The sequence below is a fragment of the Nycticebus coucang genome, chromosome 7 (genome assembly GCF_027406575.1).
Source record: "Nycticebus coucang isolate mNycCou1 chromosome 7, mNycCou1.pri, whole genome shotgun sequence".
NCBI lineage: Eukaryota > Metazoa > Chordata > Mammalia > Primates > Lorisidae > Nycticebus > Nycticebus coucang.
This window is the reverse complement of record NC_069786.1, coordinates 60,690,255-60,714,489: the sequence shown is the minus strand read 5'-3', so window position 1 is coordinate 60,714,489 and position 24,235 is coordinate 60,690,255. Positions and strand designations below refer to the sequence as shown.

At 38.1% G+C, this 24,235-nt stretch overlaps 1 protein-coding gene across 2 annotated transcripts in view; it reads left to right on the top strand.

Annotated features, from left to right (window-relative positions):
• Positions 1-24,235, top strand: part of GRB14 (growth factor receptor bound protein 14) — a 117,630-nt gene that overhangs the window by 64,368 nt on the left and 29,027 nt on the right. For both annotated transcript variants that reach the window (XM_053597820.1, XM_053597821.1), the window contains 2 exons: positions 5,465-5,621; positions 22,379-22,500. In XM_053597820.1, coding sequence (XP_053453795.1) covers positions 5,465-5,621; positions 22,379-22,500 — 279 coding nt within the window. The remainder of the gene's footprint in view (positions 1-5,464; positions 5,622-22,378; positions 22,501-24,235) is intronic.

Genomic DNA, 24,235 nt, shown 5'->3' with positions numbered 1-24,235 from the left:
CAATGGATTGAATTTTTTTTCTTAAATAGGAAGGGTTAGTGGAGTAATATTTTTGGCCAGAGAGATATTCAACTCTATTAGAGAGTTAAGGATTTGATTGTCTTTTCCTTTTCCTACATTTTAGGAAGAAACAAGTTGGTAGTCCATACATGTCAGGAATTTTCCTAATTACTGAATAGATGTGAGATGACATGGATTTATCGCTGTGGAATATCAACCTAAACATAATTTCATCATTCATAGACGAATGTGTGTTTTCAAAAAGTCAGCATTAAATAGGATTAAAAAAAATAAGGATTTGAAATGGATTTCAAACAGGAGTATTTTACGTTTTTCTCTTAGCAGGCATTATTCATTTTATAAATGAACACATGCATCTATTGCAGACGTTTAAGTCAGCCTCCCTCCTCTCAATTTGCGTGCTTCAATTCTTGGCAACTTATTTCTGAATTTGCCAGTGACACAATCTGAGCAAAATCATGGCATTTCCTGACTGTGTTGTTGCCTTTTTCACTTTCCTCAGCTTTACCTCTTGTTCTATTCTTGCCTTCTTTTTGAATTTGGCTTAGGCTTTAGAATGTCTCTAGTTTTTCATTTTCTTAGCTTCCCTGAAATAAGAGACCAGAGCATGCAAAATAAGAGGCATGCTTCTGCTAGCCTAGGCGATGAGAGTTTACTGTAAAAGAATGCATGGGGGTAGCTAGGAGGTGCGGAGAACTTTTTCAGCAGTGATGAGGTCGTTCTTCAACCTCCCCGGCCACTTCCTGGCAAGGAATGTGCAGCAGAGAACTGAAACGGTGACTCATCACTGCTGCAGGTGAAGGAGCAGTCCCAGAGTCAGAGCCTGGGTCCCCTCAGGAGTGGCCATGAACACACTGCTTTCAGCAGAAGGTCTGCCAGTGCCTGGTCCCATCAGTTGTAACCAGAGCAGCAGCCCTCAGAATTCTGCCACAGATGCAAATACTGAAGACACATTCTTGAGAACAGTAGCCTATGTAAAGGCAAACCTTAGGGTCACTTGAGACTCCAAATAGATCTCAGCATCACAGTGGACTATATGTTTTCACCAAAAAAATAAATGAAGCAAAGTGAAAATTCAGAGAAAACTCAGAGACATCTGATCTTGACAATGTGTTTTCATGACCTTTCTTAATAACTTCACAACTCAGAGCTGCCATATTGAGTCAGTGTTTACCTCAGGATTTTTGTGATGAAAACTTGTATGTCTCTTCCTCATTGAGAAGAATTTTAATTCCCTGAACATAGAAATTATAAGTAATTGTGAACTCCAAGGCAGAAAATATATTTTTTTTTGCAGTTTTTGGCCAGGGCTGGGTTTGAACCTCCCACCTCCAGTATATGGGGCTGGTGCCCTACTCCTTTGAGCCACAGGTGCCACCCCAGAAAATATTTTTAAATTAAATTTTCAAGTAGGTATTGAGTGCCTACTATGTCCAAAACACTAAGGTTGGTGGTGCAGAGTTCCTTCACTCCACAGATTTTTATTAAATTATGTGTCACCCTGGGACAGGTCCCTGAGGATACAATGATAAATGGTGATAAATGAAGAAATAGAGATTTTTCCTTGAAAAGAGCTTGCTAGCATCGTTGTGGAGAAAGACGTGCAAACAGAAAATTACAAAGTAAGAGCTCATAAAAGAGGCCCATTCCTCAGCCTTGGGTTGTCAGGGAAGACCTTCTGGCATCAGTACCATCGGAACTGGGGCCAAATGTGAGTAGGAAGTTGCCAAAGAAAGCATGTTGCTGGTGAGCAGAGCACTGAAGCATTTTCTAGATAGAGAGAACCAATCGTGCAACTAGTAACGAAGAGTTTGCAAGTGTTTGTCTTATTTGGATAGAATCACAGAGTGATCTGTCCCATAAAAGGCTAATCCTAACTAATCCTATTCACGAGGGCTTTTCCCCCATGACCTAATTACTTCACAAAGCCCCCCCCCCCCGGTCAAATATTATTGCTTTGGAATCAGGGTTTCACCACGTGAATTTTGGAGGGCACAACACTCAGTCATGGCAGCCTGGCTTTTTCCACATGGACCCCATTTGCCCTCCGTTGCTCCCTTTGTGAACAGCAGCACCTCCAGCCTACAACTTCATGGGCTTAGTTAGGTTCAGTAAAGAAGACAGCCCACACAATCTGTGGTTATGTGAAAAGATAACCGATGATATAGATTGGTTCTGGTGGGCTCTGATTAGGTCACATGCCCATCTGTGAAATCATCACTGCTGTCTGGGGGGTTGTAGGTGCTGATTGGTCAATCTAGAAAACACCTGAGATCTGAGACAGTCGGTACACTGGTAACCTGGCTCTAAAAATAAAAATCTAAAATAGACCTATTAGTAGCATTTACCAGTGGCTCTGGTATGAGCACCCCCCTCTGTGGCAGAGTGGAAGCTGCATGGCTGGCACAGCTCCTGAGTGTCTACCAGTCAGCTCTTGAAGCCAGTTCCAGCAGCTCCAGCAGCTCCAGCAGCTCCAGTGCATCACCACTGAACTGAGGATAGAGCTGCCAGAGCACAAGGGCTGCTGGTGAGGGAGGCAGTGGGGCTCTAAGAGGAAATCAGAATACTGTCAGAAAAGGAGGGTAGGTGGTAAGCATCTGGTCGCCAAAGCCAGCCAGACTCTCTAATGTTTAAATAGGCTTATATAATTTCCTTGAACACCATTTTTAAGGTCTATGTAATATTCCATTCTCTGAAAGTGCTGTAGTTTACAATTCTTTCATTGTTGAACGTTTGATTTAACAGAATTATAAGAAAAATGCATTGCTGGACATTTCAATGTCTAAATCCATTTTCCACATTTAGGACAGATTTATTGAGATAATTGGCTTATGAAAAATTACTGAGTTGAAGGAATATAGGCAGTCCCTAGGTTACCAATGAGAGAGGTTCTGTAGGTTTGTTCTTCAGTTGAATTTGTATTTAAGTTGGAACAGGTATATTTACCTATGACCTTGATGTTTACAACTCAGGAACTTACTGTAATGGCTCCTTTGTAAGTGTGAGATGTCTGTAAGTCAGATGTTCACAACTGGGGGATAGTTTTACTACTTTTTATCACCTCTGTCATTGTGAGAGGGCAACTGTTTCATTACACTGTCATTAAGTGTAATTTTAAAAAAGATGGAACAGAATGGATACATTATTTTAACTTTCCTGTCATTTTCCTCTTTTGTGGATGTGTTTGTTGATCTTACTGTACTACTGTTATAGGAATTTATCATTCTGCAGTTAAAATAATATATAACATAACAGTTAGTAATGGAAGTTCTAGCACAGCTTGGTAAATGTTGAGGAAAATTTTTTATACAAAAGTCTAATTCTGTATAATTTAGGGTAATATCAGCTAATATCAACCTAATAGAGCTAATCGTAACTCACAGTGAGTTAACACAATAGAAGTTTATTTCTTGCTCGTATCAGAGTCCCACATGAGTGCTCTTAGTTAGGCAGCTTCTGTGTGGCCATTTAGGAACAAAGACTCCTTCTGTCCTGTGGGTTTTCAACCATTCCATTCACTGGCAGAGGGGCAAAAGAGAATGGAGGACGATACGTGGGAGATTTTATGAGCTTGGAGGTGCAATGTTCCATGTGCTTGCATTCCACTGAATAGAACTCAAACCCATAGCCCCAACTAATTGCAAGAGAGAAAAGAAAAAGGGTTTTGTGAACGTTTAGGTAGTTTTCACACAAATTTCCATCCCTGAAAATCTTTGTAAAGTCTGATTCTATTCTCTACTTTTCCTACTTGGGTACATCTGGGAATATATTACTTATGTTACTTGAATTATTTATGGGATTTAACTCTGGAATATGAAACTTAAAATATTAATAAGAAATACATAGCTTTTCATAGATCAGAGTGGTAGGAGACGATATTACATAGTTACTGAATGGTCTTTAGACACTGGTGAGAGAGAGTGGAAATTGTTGGACAGAGTGACATTGATATGTAGACAAGTCTTGAATAGGTAACTCATTCGGTGTATAATAAAATGGAATGTGCAAAACACTGTGTAAATAACTTATAGTCACTTCAGCCAATAAGTTTGTTGACTTATTAGAGTGATGTTTTTAATAGAACATTTTAATTAAAAGACTACCTATAGACTGGGAAAAATATTTGCAAACTTTATATGATCATAAGAGTTAGTATCCAAAATCTATAAAAAAATCATACAACTCAATAGCAGAAAAACTAATAATCCAGAGGAAAAAAAAATTGCTAAAATCTAAATAGACATTTTTCCAAAGAAGACAAAAGTGTCCAACAAGTATGTGAAAAGGTGCTTAACATACTAATCAGCAGGGAAATGCAAATCAAAATCACGATGAGATACCACTTCACATCCATTAGGATGACTGTCATCAAAAAGACCTGACATAATATTGGTGAAGTTATAGAGCAAAGGTAACTTTTCTTCACTGACAGTGGGAACATAGATTAATACAGCATTGTGAAAAATGGTATGGAGATTCCTAAAGAAATTAAAAATAGAACTGCCATATGACCCAGCAAGTCCTCTTTTGAATATTCCCGAAGGAATTGCAATCAGTATGTCATAGAGATACCTGTGTTCACATGTTTACTGCAGCATTATTCACAATAGCCAAGATGCGAAAACAACCTAAATGTCTTATCCCACTGATGGAAGAATGAATGAAGCAACTGTGATATACGTACACTGTATGCGTGTGTGGTGTGTGTGTGTGTGTATGTATTGAATACATTGTATATTTAAATTATACACATATACACTGGAATATTATTCAGCCTTAAAAAGGGAGGCCCTTTGTCATTTGTCACAACACGAATGAACCAGTAAGATATTATGCTAAGTGAAATAAGTCAGACCCAGAAAGAAAGATGTTATGTGATCTCACATGTGGAAGCTAAAAAAAAGAGTCAAATACACAGAGTAGAGAATAAAACAGTGATTACCAGAGGTGAGGGTGGAAGAGGAGGGAAACGAGGAGATGCAAATCAAAAGATGCAAAGTAGAGACATGTGGGCTGAGCAAGTGTAAAGATCTAATGTACGGCATGAGGTTACGGTTAATACCCTGTTTCCCCGAAAATAAGGCATCCTCCAAAAATAAGACCTACTTACAGGAAAGATAAGACATCCCCTGAAAATAAGACCTAGCGCATCTTTGGGAGCACACCTTAAAATAAGACCCTGTCTTATTTTTGGGGAAACAGGGTAATACTGTGTTATACTTGGGACTTCTGCTAAATCAGCAGATTTTAGAAGCTCTTGCCACACACAAAAAACATATGTAAACTGTGTGAGATGACAGGTATATTAATTTGCATCATTGTGTTAATCACTTTTCTGTCTGTTTATCTCATGACATCATGTTGTTTCCTTTATATATAATAAAATGTACAGGAAAACAGTAACAATGCTACTTTAGTTTTTTTCTTGTTTCTACTTACACAGGTGATTAAAGTATACAGTGAAGATGAAACCAGCAGGGCTTTAGATGTACCCAGTGACATCACCGCCCGAGATGTTTGTCAGCTGTTGATCCTGAAGAATCATTACATTGATGACCACAGCTGGACCCTTTTTGAGCACCTGCCTCACATAGGTGTAGGTAAGGATACAGAATCATTGTCCCACATCATTCCTTTTCTGTTTCTTATGGCTCCTCAAACTATGGCTCGCGGGCCACATGAGGAGGTGTGATCGTATTTGTTCCTATTTTGTTTTTTTACTTCAAATCAGATATGTGCAGGAATTTGTTCATATGTTTTTTTTTAAAACTATAGTCCGGACCTCCAACGATCTGAGGGACAGGGAACTGGCCCCCTGTTTAAAAAGTTTGAAGACCTCTGTAACGATGTTCTTTAGTTGGATAAAATAGAAAGGAATTGTGAATTTCTTTTTACTCTTTTCAGTTTTGGCTCATTATTGAGAGATAAAGTAGCACAAAGTAGAAATAAGAATAAAACTATTATAAATTTACCACTGCTATTTGTTTAAATAATGTTCAATGGGGACTCAGGGACTAAAGCATAGAGTTCAAATTGAAAGATAATTTCATAATACTACTCAAAGCACAATGTGAAAGTTTTGACAAGTTAGTAAGGTACACATAGGCTGTCAATTAGACTGCATTTTGAGTTAATTATCGTGAAAACGAGTATAAGAATACACAGTGGAGATTCTCTTCATGGGAGCGTACAACCTATGTTTTTCTCAAAGAAATAAGTAACTTCTTCACATTTTAACGGCATAAACATAAAGAGTAACCTTTTAAAATATCTTTAATTGAAAATGCATCTTTGTATTATGAACTGTGAAAGGTTTTTAAAAAATCATTTTCATAAGTTATAAAGAATTCATTCTTCTGCTGGGATAAGGATATGGCAATGATTTTGTTCCCTGCTTTCTTAGTTTTACAGATTTGATGTTAAAAACATGTTTACTTATAAGTAGATGAGAAAGGAAAGAGTCATAGCAGTGCTCATTGATTCTTTCAACTCTGTATTAGATTTCTGTGGATGCTGGAACAACTACAAACTTGGTGGCTTAAAACAAGAGACATTTATTATCTCCATTTATGGAGGCCAGTAGTCTGAAATCAGTGTCATTGATTAAAAATAAGGTGTCAGCAGGGATGTACTTCCTTTGGAAGCTCTAGAGGAGAAGACAGTTCATTCCTTGCCTTTCTAGCTCTGGTGGCTTCCAGCATTCCTTGGCTTGCGGCTGCATCTCTTAAGCTCTGTGTGGTCACACTACTTTCGTGTGTCTGTGTCAAGTCTTCCTCATTCTGATAAGAACTGTAATATTTAGGATAATCTCATTTCAAGATCCTTAATAAAATCATATCTACACAGTGTTTTGTTTTTGTTTTGCTGTATAAGGACATTCACAAGTTTTGGAATTAGGATGTAATTATCCTTTGGGAGCCATTATTCGGCCTGGCACAAATTTCTTTTCATTATATGTTACAAAATATGTAGTAATAAATCAGCAAAATAATTTATTTTTTTTAAATCATAGCTGTGTACATTAATGCAATCATGGGGTACAATGTGCTGGTTTTATATACCATTTGAAATATTTTCATCTAACTGGTTAACATAGCCTTCACTGCATTGTCTTAGTTATTGTGTTAAGACATTTATACTCTACAATTAGTAAATTTAACATGGAAATTTACCCTTGTAAAATGCACCGTAGGTGTGTTCCCACCAATTACCCTCTGTCCACCCATCCTTCTCCCTCCCCTCCCCTTGCAAAGTAATTTTAACTAATTTATCAGTGATGGTTTAATTGATCCCTTTAATATGTGTAAACAATTCTGAGACTTTTATGCATAGTCATTGGAGTCATTCCCTTTCTGGCATAGCTGCCGATGTATCAGATTATCCCTTTGTTTGGTGCATTTGAGGATTTACACCCCAGACCAATGTGCCAAAGTCAGGTTCCATTTGAATGAGAGGTTTGCCTTTCTCTTATGAAATGGAATTTAAAAGTGATGTGGTCAGAAAAGTTGTGTTCTTAGGAAGATTAATTTTTAAAAGATTCTGAGAACTGGTTTTGCTTAACACTACCTACATTCCCAAAACAGTGTAGAAAGTGTTTGTACTTCCAATTTGATAACTGCTGTTTTTAGGACATGACTAAAACTCGGGAGGGGACAGAGTGAAGCCTGTGGAAAAGAAGGTAGAGTATTCTGCAATTTCCATAGGGATTCTGAACCTGACCATCTCCCCATTGAGAGCTGATGAGCTATGATAGTGCCAGCTGATCTTGACAGCTCAGCCTAGATCATTATAAACCTGCCAAGAGAGCCTGATTCTGAAACTACCTAAGCCTGGCCAGTAGGACGGGCTATCTCACCTTCTAGGGCAGAATAACTCCTCATATATTTTCTTTGTTGCCATTTGTGACTAATTTAACCTCTATTCATGATAATCTCTCAGAAGTGTGGTGTTAATTCTCAGTAGCAATGTACCACATTCCAAAATATTTCACTTACTTAAGCTGGTGGAAATAGAACTCTTGATTAGCATAATATATCATTACAATATTTTATGCTCTTAAATTTTTCTTTTGGGGGACTTAAATTTTTTTTTTTGTAACAGTTACTACAATTTATCTCTAACAAATACCTTTGAAGTTCAATAAGAAAAATCCACTCTTTAAATCAAGTCACAGTTTTCACTGAGAACACTACAAATTATATTAAGGAATAAAATGTACAAGTCTTTCATGTGAAAGCTTAAAATGGAACATTGAGAATAAATTTGATCTACATACTAAATGTAAACCTTTAGGTTTCAAGTAGTAAAATAAGTGTGTTTCTCCATTATTGTGTTTTCTGGAAGCTGCTGAAATAAAATCAAAGATGTGAGAATATTTTCATAGCTTCATTAACCATGCATTATACCAAAGCTTATGAGAAAGAACTTTCGTTCCAAAGATTTATTATGCTCTTTTTGTTTTTCACTCAGCTCATATATTTAAACACAACAATTGAAAACATTCATTCTACCCACATACTAATATGTCTTATATTTAACAGCTTCCAGTTCTTTAATGATGTAAGAGGAGAGTAATCACTATTGAGGTGCTGTGGTCTTTCTTAGATGTAAACAGATCTATCTTTGAAATATTTTCTGTTTCTGTTTTGTGTTGTTTTTTGCATAGCTTATAAATACTCTCATAATGTCTATTTAATCTCACAATGCTATTAAACACCATTTTTCTCTCTTTGCATGTTAAAATGAATGAAAGTAACTAGAGTGAGTTTTTTTCTCCCTTAAATATGAGACACAGCTGAAGATACCCTTTGTCAATAAAATGAACCACAGACGCCTTTACCTGTAAGTCTTTTACAAATGCTATTGATAAAGAACCAAAAGAGAACTATTAGCCAAACTTCAGTGACCAGCTGCTCAGTTTTGCATATTGTTCAGGAGACATTCTTGACCTCTTTTTTGACTAAAATGATGAATTTTTAGTGAACACGATTCTAAAAGAAAGTGGTGTTTATTATTTCTTAAAATATTTTTAGATACAGAAATAAGTCAGCTCACTATGAACAAATGAGAAATAAATGTGTCAAGAAGCAAACAAATGATTCATAATTTCACATCGCTAACCTTGTTAGCATTGTTAGCATTTAAAATATTCTTTAATCCATTTCTCCCTTTTAACATAATCTCTGTATTTATTAACTTTTTAGACTTTCTTTTGTACCCTTAAAAATGTATCTTGTGTGTTTTTGGTTTTTTAATTTTCACGTTAGAGATTTCACAAAAGGTAGGAGCTGCTCCTCCTGCCTTCCTCAAATAGTTCAGCAAGTATTTATTGACAGTTTTGTACCCGGCCTATTTTCTACTGTAGACCCTTGGGGATGCAGTATGAACAAAAGACAAAGAAGTGTTGCCCTGTGAGTTTGCATTCTAGTGGGGAGAAAAAAACAAGAAACAAAGGACTAATATTGGTTATGTCCTAGGTGAGGTTGGCTCTGGGGAGAGAAGGAGAGGGGAGACAAGGACAGCAAATGCTGGTGGCCAATGGCAGGGCTGCTCTAGAGAGAGCATTGTGGAAGGCACAAGTGTTTTTCTAATTGTCTGAGGTAGGGTAAGGTTTCAGTAGGGACCAGAAGCACACAGCCCACAGGCCGTGCAGTTACATGGAAGATTGTTCTGGGTCGAGGGAACAGCTAGTGGAAAGGCCTGGGCGTGGCCATGTGCTTCAATGGAGGATGCAACCCAGAGGCCTGTGCTCCTGGATGGGGTAAGGTGGAAAAGAATGGAAGTGGACTTGACAGAGCTGCTGGCTACCTTGGAGGGTTCCATCAGCCAGGGCGTGGGCTTTACTCTTGGCATTTACTGAGTGAGAGAAAAGCAACAGGAGGTCTTTGTGTCAGAGAGGATGTGATTTACAAGTATACCATAAAGACACCAGGAGTTCAAGTTTTGACCTTTGAAGGCCAGATAATGTGTTTTGCTTTTACATCAGACTACCTGAGATGATCCTTACCTGGCACACTTTTGCTGGTTGTACCTAGCTACCTTGTATCATCTGCACCTGTGGGATGCTGCACATCTGCCAGATTTAAAGTTTGTGAGAGAACATTTTGACTTAAAAGATAGATGCAAGTTGAGGGTTTTCTGCTCGTTAATTCACTTTAATGACCAAACTAAATTTACAACAATTTCAGAGACATTATTTGTTGTTAATAGATATGCTACTATTGTTTCTGGTCCATGAAACCATGTCACAAATCACCAAAGTCAAAGGGGGAATACTTGACATTCAAAATGTGATTCATGGAACCCAAAGTCCGTTTTCAGAGTGACATTTTCTGTCACAAAAGAAACTTCAATCGCATTTCATGTTAATGCATGTGTGTGATCGTGTCTATTAATGTTCATATGGTATATATTAAAATATCCACTTTAACTGCAGAAATACAAAGACCCAGTGATGAAATTCCTCATTCTGGATCAAACATTGCACAGATCAAAATTTTGTGACATTGTAAAGTCTGTGCATTTTCTGCTGAAGCTATTTGGTTTCTTCTTACCCTGATAGTTCAAAAAAAGTTTCTGGGATTTTATGGTGGGTTTGTCTCTGCCACACTTTACATCTCTGTCTCTCAGGAATTCTGCAATTTAAATCTGGTACCCCTAAGAACATTTTCAGATGAACTTTCTTTACCCAGGTGGTACTGAAATGACTAAGATTGAATTGAGCCAACCTGGTTCACATTATAGCAGAGACAGGCATTTATTTTGGCTGAGCAAGAGGATCATGTTGGAAGTTACTTGTTCCTGAATTTGTATACAACATGAACGGTAATATTATGTTTGGAACTCTTAACTACCGTGTCAATATTTCATATCCTTTTCCTGTAATTCTTATATATGCTGTTGAGAATTTTAATAGGCAGAGGAAATAATTGAAGGCAACTAAATATCCTGATTTTCATATGAATCTCTGAATTGGGCCCTGGTTCTGGTTGTGCACATTTTTTGTATAGACGTTGAATTTAAAATGTCAGCATATCAACAAATATTTCTTCTTTCGTGATGTGGTAAACCAGGTTTTGTAACTGGTGTGCTTTATGTCATAGCCACTGGATGTCACTATGGTTCCCCAGATGGAGTCCTCTGCTTTTATAATCAGTTTAAGAAAAGAATGTATGTGGTACTGGGGGGAATCTTCAGTTTCAAGTCCTCAGGAACTTAATGGGATCTGTGTTTGTCTTGCTCCCATTTTGACTCCTAATTGAAGCCCTGGTCTGACGCAGCAGCAATTAACACAATACCTCAAGCGCATACCTATAGACTCTTTGGGAAGAGGAATTAATTGTGTTTTAATACCATTGCTGGGGACAGTTGAGATTTCCATTGTGAATATCATTGTGGAGTGGCTTTAATAAGCAAAATGAATGACTAGAGGCTTTTAATGAAACCATTTTTATGTGTGCAGCTATACCCACGTGATCTCTTTAAGACAGAAGCGACGCACAGTGGCAGTGAGGGAATGATTCCCAGCTGCCTGCTTTGAAGTTGCTTGTTCGCTTTTTCTTTTACTTTTTCTTTTTTAAACAAAGGAGGAACATGTGTTGTCCTTGTTGGCTGAAGCTGATATGAGGTGGTACTTTCTGCACTGTGTACAGCCTACAAGCCATCAGCGTGGTAACCACCCTCAGCACTAGCAGAGGTAATTGTGCGGCCCCGGGGACGAGTGGCACAATGTGTCCTCTACAGACAATCAGGGGCCTTGACCTCCTGAGCTGTGGGAGGACTAGGCGTTTTGGTGGCACTTACAGGCTAAAACTAGGAAGCATTTAACAAAGAGTGCAAGTGTCCGTAATTACATTTGCTTCCGGAGTTTGCTGAATTTTCTTCTGCATACTCTCACAGTCTCAGCCACATGAGGTCAGGCCCCATCACTTCCTCCACAGCTGTTTTGTTAGCCTCACAACTGGTCCTCCTGCCCTTGGTCTTACCATGGTTATCCGTCAGAATGCAGATCTGATTCTCCTAGTGTTCAGGTCCCAGGTCCTTGGCGGGGCTTATAGCATCCTGTGACGTGTTTACCCTTACACCTGCAGCCTTGGGTCTCACCCCTCCCTCCTTGTAGTTTACACATTAGACAGCTGTCTGCAGATTCTTGTAAACACTATGGTTCCTACTCAGTTTCCTTGCTTGTGCTGGTAAGGTTTCAGAAAAAGTCCTCTCGTGCCCCTCTTTACCTGGTTAAACTGCTATGCATCTTCCAAGACATAGTTATTTTATTTTATTTTATTTTTGTAGAGACAGAGTCTCACTTTATGGCCCTCCGTAGAGTGCCGTGGCATCACACAGCTCACAGCAACCTCCAACTCCTGGGCTTAAGCGATTCTCTTGCCTCAGCCTCCCGAGTAGCTGGGACTACAGGCGCCCGCCACAACGCCCGGCTATTTTTTGGTTGCAGTTCAGCCGGGGCCGGTTTGAACCCGCCACCCTCGGTATATGGGGCTGGCGCCTTACCGACTGAGCCACAGGCGCCGCCCAACATAGATATTTTAGCTAAAAATGGCAAGAAAGTATAACTCTTAACCCTTTTTAAAAAATACTTATGAAAACAAAGTAAAAATGAAAACCCTCAGCTGTCCAGGTGACTGACCGCTGAGTGCTCCAGTCTAGGGGCAGTGGAGCAAGAAAAGCAGCTGGAGGCATCCTACTCTCAGCAGGGTGAAGCAGAGTCACCCCTTCCTTGGAGAGCGAGCGGAGAGACCCAGCTGCCTCTTCCGCGTCCTGATTACTGGAACTGCTTTGGAGTTCCTGGAGATGATGAGGACACTTGTGGGCACTGCCCATTCTCATACATGCCTTGGGAAATTGCAAATCCTGAAAATCAAAGACAGGTGCAGGAGGAACTGGGCATGTTAGTGATAAATTGTGTCCTGGGAGGTGATGCTATATGTGGGAGGGAGGGCGGGATACAAGCTGTGTGGACAAGATTTGGATGTAAGCCCGCTCAAAACAGAAGAATTATAGTAGCAATGAACTAGAAAGGTGGAGCCTACTGGTATAACAGGAGAATGTTACTAATTATGATATGTCCATAGGATGTAATGTTACATAGCTTTTGACCATGTTCTTGATCTGCCTTTGAAGACTGGTGTGGGCAAATTTAAGATTGTGATGATTATCAAATCAAAGCAGTACATAAACACGTGTAGTCTTTCCTATTTTTATGAAAAATATATCCACGTATATTCATTCATAGAGACCCAGAGAAAAAGAGAAGAGGGTAATGTACTGAAAGGTTAGCGCTTCAGCCTGAGCAATAGGTTTAAAGATAGATTGGGATTGTCACCTGTCTATGTTTGTAAAATTTTCTCTAAGGGAAATGTATTATTTTAGTAATCAGAAAAAAAGAAACACAATTTTAAAGACTTTTAGAGATTGTTTTTTTGAGACACAGTCTCACTCTGTTTCTCCAGGCTAGAGTGTTATGGCATCAGCCCAGCTCACAGCAACCTAACTCCTGTGCTGGAGTGATCCTCCTGCCTCAGCCTTCCAAGTAGATGGGACTACAGGCATTTGGCTTGGCTACTTTTTCTGTTTTTAGCAGGAACAGGTCTTGCTCTTGCCCAGGCTTGTCTCAAACTCTTAAGCTCAGGGGATCCTTCCTCCTCAGCCTCCCAGAGTGCTAGAATTACAGGTGAGAGCCACCGCACCTAGCCTAATTTGTCGAGATTTTTAAAGACTTAGTTCAGACATCTCCCTGAAGCCCCAAATTGGGTAAAGTATCCATCTTTTTTGTTGCCATAAAATTTTTTACAACTTTCCTAAAAGTGATCATAAAAAAAATTAGATAATAAATCTCTAAGAGCTAGAACTCAATGAACAGTGTATACGTCTTTGTAACCCAAAGTCTAAACCTAATAAATGTGTTTTGAATTAAATTATAGTAAGCTGCAAGGTTTTTATACTAAACTCAAAAGATGGATGCCAAGATGGATTTATTCTGAGTCCTTAAAGGATGCCTTGGGTAACTTTGAATTTATGGAAACCATTTCTAAGTTCTTTAGGTATTTATTTAGTATATATGCAAGCATTTTTGGAAAAAATAAGCCTTTCTATGAATATAAGTTGTAATTGCTGGGTCTGAGTTAATTGAACACTATTTCAATTTGCTGAAGAATGAACTGCAAGGCCTTTATGGCCATCAAGCTGAAGAGTCACGATTTTCCTATTACAGCACTTGGGAAGTTGAATCAGGCAATGGCAATTTTCTGGGGGATCCTGCTGGTATTAAGTAGTATTCTTAGGTTAAGGGACCTTTTAGAAATTGAGCCCTGTTTTATTCTTACCTCTCCAGTTTTTGTTTTGCTTGGTCAGAGGCTGTTCATTTTTATCTGAAAATAAGATTGACAAAATGTATGTAGTTTCTACCCAGCGCAGAGAAAGTACAAGGACCATTTATCTCCTGGAGTTTCCTGTAACAAAGGTATACAAAGAATTGTTTTCTGGGAGAATTAGAGGTAAAAGCCACTTTTGTTTCTTCTCTTATCAAGTGATGAGAAGAGTAGGGACTCAGGTTTCTATTTGAGCCCCGCGCTGTACTTTCAGTAGATTCAGCGCAGAAATCCAGGCAGAAGGTCACAGGTGAGCACTTTCCATTCTTGGAGGATTGTGGTTTTTTAAAAGACTTTGAAGTTAAATCAACACTTTCAGGAGGAACTTCTTTCTTTCTTCTTTTTCTTTTCTTTTTTTTAAAGAAAAAGTTTTTGAAAATTAGAAAACAGAATTACACGTACGTGTTGTTAATAACTTGGCACTTTTCTTTCTATTTGCCAGAGGACCTCACTGATCTGTTAGAAAGAAAAATTAAACTTAAAGCAGTATGAGGTATTTGTTTTGTTTGTAAAAGCTTTTTACACTCTTTTTGAAGCTTTTCTTTTCTCCCTTCTTGGTTTCTAGTTTGAAGTAATTGAAGAGGGCTTCCCTTGTATTTTTCTACCAACATATGGGGGGGGGGGTCATTGACAATTATAATTCACTTTCCAGTGCCTGAAAAATAACTTCAGAAAGGTTTTCTTTTAATAGGCTTGTATCTGTTGAGTTTTAATAATCTATTTTATTATAGTATTTTTGATGGAATTTATGAAGTTTTAAAAATAAGGTTTTTGAAATAATGATGAATTCATCATGGGGAAGCTACCTGGGGTCGTTTCTTAAATGGCAACCCAAAAAGTATCTGAATTCTTTCTGGATTTTGAATATTGCAGTTAGAAGCGCTTAGTTGTATTAATGTGTCTCTTTCGGCATTTTAAAATCTATTATAAATTATTTAGTAATTTAAGTAAGATTATTTAGTTGCTTAAAATTTGCTTAGTAGGAGAAAAACCAACAAAAATTATTGGAGGCCCCTTCCCCCCCTTTCTTAGGTCTTGGTAATGATGTTTTATGGTTGGGCCTAGATAATAGAAAATTGGTGTTCAGCAACTTTTCACTTTCTCAGCATTTTTCTTTTCCTTTCAGAGTAATCCATCTGGGCATCTTGTGTCTTTAAATGGGACTTTCTGCGTATTAGGGTCTATATTTAGTTAGATACCTATATTACAAAAAGGAAATACTAGTATTCTGTAAGATGTGATTAACCTGATAATCAGTTATGCCTCTCAGGGTTATTTGGAACATTGTAGCCTTAATTCTTTAACATAATGAGATTGGTTGTGGGTGGGGGGAGGATTGTGACAAGGTATCCTAATTGTGATGGTGATTTTTGAATTTAAAAAGAATATGTAATATAAATTAAAAGCATGAGATTCTGTAATAGGAAAATTTTATCTCCCATAAGCAGGCCGGTATATAAGGTAAAACAAGTTGTAGCTGCATTTAATCCTCTGGACTTTTATTTGCTTTCTTAATATGTTATCTGAATTTTCGGCAGAACAGTACTAGAAGTCTTCTTTGAAGGAATAGAAAATATGTCTCTGGCTTTCTTACTTACTCTCCAGGTTTTGATGGTTTTGTTAAAGACCATTTTTTTTCCCTTAGATTACCAGAATATTTTCTTGATGCTGGTAATTGCATTATGAAAACATTTAGCGTAGTAGTCCTATGACATTTTCTGCAAATATTTTATCTGTTTTTTCCCCCCCTCTAGATTGGTATTCTGGCTTTTATTTGCATGTAGTCCACAAAATCCCTGGCTAGATCCCACTTCTTAGTAACCGTAGACATTACACTAGTTCTTTAGTCTTTACACATTTGTCGTAACTGTTCCCATGTAGTTTGATTTTTCAACCCTTTTTTGTGTGTGTGTGTGTTAGATTTCCTTTTTTGCTGCAATCCAAATTCAAATGATTTGTTACTTTTATGTAAGGTTTTAAGATTGATATAATTTGAAATGTTACCCGTTACTATCTCTTTCCTTACTCTCAAAATGTGGTTGTTTATTTTCAGTTAATTAGCAAATATTTGCTGAACATATTTCAAAAGAAATCGAGATAGCTGAAACATGAGAGCTGCAGGAACCAGGAACGTGAGAGAGCAATTTTAGCTGATATAGAAAGAATGAGCAGTATATAAATAGATCAAGCAGAGGCGGGACAGGGAATGCCCTGGGGGTGGGGGTGGGGACTTCCCTAAAGGCCCAGGCAGCCCCATGCAGGACAAAGAGCATCAGCTTAGGCTCAGACTTGTGGCTACCATTCAACCCAAGCATATCGGCTGTTGTGAACCTTAGTTTCTATGTATAAAACAGAAATATAACTTGCTCATTAGAGTATTATCGTAATTTCCTAAGGCTCCTGTAACAAATTATCACGAATTCAATAACGTAACAGAAATGCATTCTTTACGGTGCTGGGGGGTCCTTTTTCTTCCCGGAGCTGGAGGGAAAATCCATTTCCTGCCCCTTCTACTTCTGCAGCTGTGTTCCTTGGCTTGTGGTTGTTCCCCTTGAATCTGTGCCTTCCTGATCGTATTGCTTTTCTTCTGTCTTTGTCAAATCTTCTGCTTCTCTTTTACAAGGATGCTTGTGATTTGATTTAGAGCTTACCTGGTTCGTCCAGGATATTCTTCCCTTCTCAATATTTTTCGTGTAATGACATCTGCCAAGGCTTTGCCATATAAGGTAACATTGGGAGGTTCCCCGAATTAGGACCTGATATCTTTAGGGCCATTAGTCAGCGTACTACAGAAATTATAAGAATTAAATACAATAATGAAACAGCTGAAATATAGAGCTGTAACATACAGAGGTATAACTTCCTTTATTCTGCAACTTGAATTAATTACTGTAAGTCTTCTGCCTTCTTAACAGCAGGCAGTTATCTTTTTTTTTTTTTAATTCTTGCTTGCTATCAGGGTTGTTCTTTAATTGTTGGGGGTAAATAATCAACTTAGATTATAATAGTGAGTTGTACATAAGTTTAAAATGGTCTTAGTTGAAGGGTCAGACCTAACTTTACTCCTCCAGCACTCCAGTAGAACATTTACGTCCCAAGAGAGGTATTTGTTTCTCACCACACTGCCTTTTCATTTTCTGGAAAATCTTATTTCTTTCAAACTGATTGCCTGTATGATAAAGCCCTTTGGGTTCATGGTCTTCTGTTAGCTTTTCTCTGTTTCTCCTTGAGAACCAGGTACTACAGTTCTCTTGCCCGTACTGGGGTGCCATGGACTTGACACTGTGATCCGCTATTGTTTCTTCATCATTCTGGGTGTAGGTCTTCCACTTGAGGCTCAAGGTTTCTTAAGGCTGAGCTCTAGGTTGGGTCACACACTACCATTAAACACAGGAGGGGGTCTTACCACTCTGAAGGGTTCTAGTTCAGTACAGCAGGACGTGGGGTCCCTGGGGACCCACACTGTCCAGCTCCCTGGCAGTCTCTCCTTCATCAGTTTCTTCTACTCACCCCTCAACTCTGCCTTCTTTTCCCAGAGGGCAGAGGCTGGATACCTAGAAGAGTCAGTGGAAGATTGGCTAGGCTTGCTTCTCCCTCGGCAGTCATAATTGTTAAAGATTGATAAAGTCTACTTTGAAGCTCAAAAACCAAGAAAATGCCTCCTTGTCATTTTTTCTGTCTGTATAGTATATCACAACAGCAGAACATATGGTGGTTCTTGAGCGGTAAAAGTAACGGGTACACAGAAACGCAGGTTGGCAAAGCAAACTAGCGAGCATCTTGGTTAATACCTTGGAATTTTCTCCCAGTGCAGTTGCAAAGAATATAGGTAGCATGCTCAGCACATGTTATATTTGATAATGTGTCCCTGTGTTTCATGATCTTGAAAATACCAGCTGGGTTTATGGTGGGAAGCAGACAGGAGAAAGGGCAGAAGGCTGTTAAGGAGGCGCATTCCCACCTGGTGTCTCGGTCATCACTGGATCTGCTCCCAACTTGCTTCCCTTACAGTCTTCCTCGCTCATTAATGGTGACATTGTCCCTCCACATGCTTAGGCCGAGATCCTTGTTGTCTTGCTTTGCATATGTTCTTTTTCACTCCATATCTAGTTTGCCAGCACATCTTACTGGCTCTGGCTCTACCTCTAAGATAGAACCAACCTCTGCTCTGTTTTTTATTTTTTTAATTTTGGTTTAAATTTAAATTATTTATTTTTTGAGTCAAATACTATCACAAAGATTAATCCATGATAACGGGGTCAATTTACCAGAAGACATGTACACATATATGCACCCAACTTCAGAGCACCTAAATATATCAGTAAAACTGAAGGAAGAAATAGTAATTCAATGATAGTAGTCATTATCTGCTACCATGCTCATTCAAGCCACGTCATCTCTCCTGGTGTTAGTAGCAGTAGCCTACAGAAAATTTCTACTTTCAGGCCTTAAGCCTTTAAGAAAAAATCAGTTTCCTACTCAACAGTGAATGCGAGCCCATTAAATCTTGTTAGTTTGTGTTATTTCTCTGTTAAAAATATTTAGACTTTTCTTCCAACTGAGGGGAAAAGCGAAGTCCTTGCTAGGGATGCCAAGGCTTCCTCCAGCCACTCATCTCATCACTGTCACTCGTTCAACCTCTTCTTCTGGTGTAAAGAGCTCACTCAGCTTTACTCAAGTTAACCTTGCTATGTTTCAAACACACCGACCTTTCTCTGCCTCAAGGGCTTTGCCCCTGCTCTTCTAAATTGCTCCTTGGGTTATGGGGTCGTGTTCTCTTTTCCTTTGGGGCTTGATTTAAACCTTACCTTCTTTTTTGTTGTTGTTTTTGTTTAATTTCAGATCAATATGAGGGTACAAACAATCAGGTTATAATGGTTGCGTTTGTTAGGTAAATTCCCTGTTGTAGTTGTGTCCTGCACCTAGGAGGTGTGCCATATACCCTTATATTGTGCCCATTACGGACCTTACCTTCTCGAGGACACCTTCCTGACAAGCTGTTGGAGATAGATTCCTTTCCCCTATGCCCTCATTGCATTCTCTCTCTTCCTGGCTCTATTTGTCCCTGTAGGATTTGTCACCACCTTTTTAAAAAGATTTATATTTTATTTATTGTCTTCATCTTCCCAGTAGAATGAAAGCTCCATGAGGGCAGTTGTTTCTTTATTGTCTTGTCCACTACAAAATTCCTACTCTTAAGATGAGCTCTTGACATGTTGTAGACCTTCCATAAATATTTGTTGAATGCCAGGCTACTTGGATTTATCTCAGAGCAAACAGAAGTAGGTAAGTAGGTTTACATCATACATCGTTTAAGGAAGTTTCCTTTATCAGTGTTCATCGGGTTGATTGGGAAGAATGGGAAAGTAGAATTTTAGAGATTAGTTCAGAGGCTGTACAAGAACAGGTAAAGGTCTAAACTGAGTCGGTAACCATGAGGAGCCCAGTGAGGAGGTTGGTGAATGTGTGAGACACTCAGAGGTAGTCCCTGCTCACTGGGGATGTCAGGGTTAGAGGATATTGGAGAGGAGGTAGAGAACGATGCAAAAATGAGTTTTAATTCTGCCTTTCTTTGAGAGAGTGTGGTAAAAATGATGGTAACAGTAATGGAGATAGAGAATTTAGGAAGAAAAAGGCTATTGAGAGGGGAAAAAGGAAATTGACTTTGTTTTGGTTTTGAGTTTTTAAAAAAAATTTTGGCAAAATGTACATAACGTAAAATTTACTATTTTACTGTTTTTATGTGTATCTTTCAATGGCATTATATGGATTCACCTGGTTGTACAACTGGTGTGACCTTCCATCTATCTCTAGAACATTTTTATTTTTCTAGACTGAAACTCTGTACTCATTAAACAATAACTCCTCATTCCCCTCTCCCCCCAGCCCTTGGCAACCACCGTTCTACTATCCGTTGCTGTGAGTTTGCCCATTCTAGGTGCCCCGTATGAGTGGAATTGTACGGTATTTGTCATTATGTGTCTTTTTATTTTACTTAGCGTAGTGTCCTCAGGTTTCATCCATGCTGTAGCATGTGTAAGGATCTCACTCCTTTTTAAAGCTGAACATTCCCTTGTAAGTACTGTATAAACCACATTTGATTCTCTTTCCATCCATTGATGGATATTATGTTTTCATTTTTTGGCTATTGTGGATGCTACTGCTATGAACATTGGTGTACAAATATCTGCTCGATCCTGCTTTAACTTCCTTTGGGTGGATAAGTTGTTGGAACATATAGTAATTCCATGTTTACTATTTTGAGGAACTGCTGTATTGACTTTGGCTTTGGATTAACTGTGTTTCAGGTGGAGAGCCTGTTAGAATGGGAGCATGGGTGAGAGCAACGGTAGCCAGATATTTCACTTCAAGGAGGCTGACAGATGTGGTAGTTGAAGAGGGGAGAGTGAATTCATTTGGAGAGGGAGAAGAAAAGAGTTGAAGCCAGGCTTGAATCAAAGAGGGGAGCAGGAGCTAGGGGAGCTAGTCAATGAGATAGAAAAGGAGCTAACAGAGTCAGGAATGGAATGCGAGTGTTGATACCCACTTAGCTCAAACTCATCCATATTCATTGAGCACTCTTAGGAGAACTTCCTTTCAGATGAATCAGCTTCTATTTAAGTATGACATTACTCTCAAGGGTTCGGGTGTTGTAGGTCACAGATCACTACCGAGTGTTGAATTTCTGAGACACAGATACTTTTCAAAAAGGTCCTAGAGACAGTGAAAAAGCAGAGAATTTTTATATTCCTTATTTGGTTATTCTCTGTTTCCTGCTTTGCATTGGTAATTTCATAGTTCCTTTTTTCCCCTTCAACCTTTACTTGAAGTATGACTTCCGTTAAAAGTGTACAAAATATGCATGGACAGCTTGATGAATTCTCTGATATTTTATGTACCTGAGTTATCAACCCCCAGATTATGAAATAGAATGTTGTGCTCACCACTGTGATTTCCTTCCTGCCCCCACTTATTCAGTATCTCCATTATCCTCATTTCTAGGCCCATAGCTTAATTTTCCCTGTGTGGAACCTTATGTAAATAGAATCATGCATTATGTGCTATTTGCAACTGACTTCTTTTATTTCATACTGTTTGTGAAATTTCCATACTGTAGTGGGTTGTGGCAGTATATATTCACTGTGTGCTTTCACACAATTTATTCATTTTCATGTCAATAGGTAGTTTTCAGTTTGGGACTATGATGTATAGTAATGCAATGAACCTCATCAAAGTTTTTTACTAAAAAAGGAATTGTGCATGTTCTGTTCACCTCTTTAAAGTTACCAGTTCTTACTTCGTTTAAGTGCCTTTTCTACTAAATGCCTTCCCACCCTACCTAATATCTTCATTGTTAATACAAAATATATTTTCTTTCATATTAGTTTTGAAAGCATGAAGTGCCTCAAGGAATTGGGTTTCTTTAAAAAAACTATCTAGTTGTGTTAAAATTTTCCTTTTAAAGCATGTATTTTAATTTTCTCAGCTATCCAGATGATGTGTCTTAAATGCACATTGAACCTGTTAAAATTCTTCATCTGTTAATGAGGTGAATGGTTCAACCTTGAAACAAATATTTTAATTTTGGCACCATGATGAGTTGGAGGAAAAGAATAGCTCCCATACACTTAATGTAGATTTGTTATCAAACTTATATTATAATTTACATAACAATAAAAGGAAATTGAGAATGAGCCAAAGTGCATTGTAATATTTCATGTAACTTTTCTTTTCAGCTGATAGCCTGGTATAAAAATTGACATTGCTAATTCAACATTGATGATAAATTTTTATCCATCAGCTATTTCATAGCTGAGTTGAAATTTGCTGTGTTTAATAAAGATACATAATATATTCTGTATGTTTGTATGTGTATATAGGTGTGGTGTATGTATGGGTCTATATTTATAATTTGTCTGTTTGTCTATGTATTTAGCTATCTGTCCACATACTCACTGAAACCTTCTTTACAGAAAGAACGATAGAAGACCATGAACTGGTGACTGAAGTGCTGTCCAACTGGGGGATGGAAGAAGAAAATAAGCTATACTTTAGAAAAAATTATGCCAAATATGAATTCTTTAAAAACCCAATGGTAAGTGAAACCCCCATTAATCGTTTTGGAAAATAAATTAATTGGTTAAATTTTATGTGAAGAAGACAGTTACTATAAATAAAATACAGTCCTATTTGGTAAATTGTAGGTAAAGATTCTGGTCCTTTAAAATTGAACTCACTTTTCTTTTTATTGTAACCATGATTAGTCAACATAATACATCGAAGTTCAGGTGCGTGGTTGAAATAATTTTTTGGCCATATTGGGAAACTCTGAATTGAGAAGAATTCATTTGGTTATTTAATTTAACAGTACTAAGAAAGATAGTTTTGGGGAACCATTGCTTCCTTTTTCTGCCGTTTAGAAAAGAAAAATAATGACGTATTTGATTTAGGAAATGAATTTTTATAGATTCTCAAGAAGATTTCAAAATGTTATGGTTTAATGCTTTTCACAGAATTTAGGAAATTTAAATAAGAGGCTTTCTAAAGTTAAAAACAGTGATGAATGTTGGGAGTGTGGGGACCCAGCCAGAAATTTAAGATTGACATGAATCTTGCTATTCTAAATTACTTGTTTTAGTGTAGTAATTTCGAAGCTAAGTAGAAATGGGAGAAAGACCAGTGAATTGTCTAGTAAATACTACTTTCATATGGTTCTCTTTAAAAGAAAACAAATGTCTGTTACATTCTAATGAAGACTAGGGATGTAGAGGAGTCAGAACAGCTTCTGGGCTCATTATTGTGAATTGTTTTTGTCTTTGCAGCTGTAACGTATTTTTACACTTAAATTTTGGATAATTGGATTGAAATGATCCTTTATGAAAAATATATGATACACACTATTATAGAATATTTTCAAGCCCTGAAAGACCTCTTACATTCTCTTTTATTTTAACCTATTAATAGAAACATAATGGGATGATCTTTGACAAAGAAAATAAGAGTTCTAATAAAAATTAAATAGAATCAGAATGCGAAGGGAAAGTGTTTTCTTGTTGTGAATCTTTATTAAAAGCAAGAATTTTAAAGTTATATTTAAGAAATACGATTTTGTGCTTGTTTTAGGTTTTTACTTATTTTTTATTTGAACGGGGCTGAACATTCATTTGGTGACCTGGAGCAATGCTTCTCAACCTGGGGGGGGGTGGGTGATTAGATGCTGTCCAGAGACATTTTTGGTTGTCCCGGCTGGGGAGCACAGAAGCCTGCTAGTGATTGGAGGCTGGAATGATGCTAAACACCCGACAAGGCCCAGGATGTCCCCACCGCACAGAATCACTAGATCAAAATGTTAGTAGAACTGCTGTTGAAAACCCAACCCTGGAGAAAATAGAGTAGAATGTATTTTCCCAAACATGTCTGATCACACAGTTTGTCTAGGGGAAAGTGGTTATGGACAACACAGGACCCACCCAGACCTAGTGAATCAGGAACTCCAGAAATAAGACTTGGGAATTACTATTTAAAACAACTGCCGTTGGTGAATTTTATGATTAGAAAGCTTGGGGAAACAGTAGCTGAGGTCAGGTGTGCTGGCTAATGCCTAAAATCCTGGCACTTTAGGAAGCTGAGATAAGGAATTCCAGCTTAGGTAACATAGTGAGACCCTATTTCTACTTAAAAAAAAAAGGGCAGCGCCTGTGGCTCAAAGGGGTAGGGCAATGGGCCCCATATGCCAGAGGTGGCGGGTTCAAACCCAGTCCTGGCCAAAAAAAAGAAAAAAATTAGCCAGGCATGGTGGCCTACACCTATAGTCCTATAGTCCTAGCTAC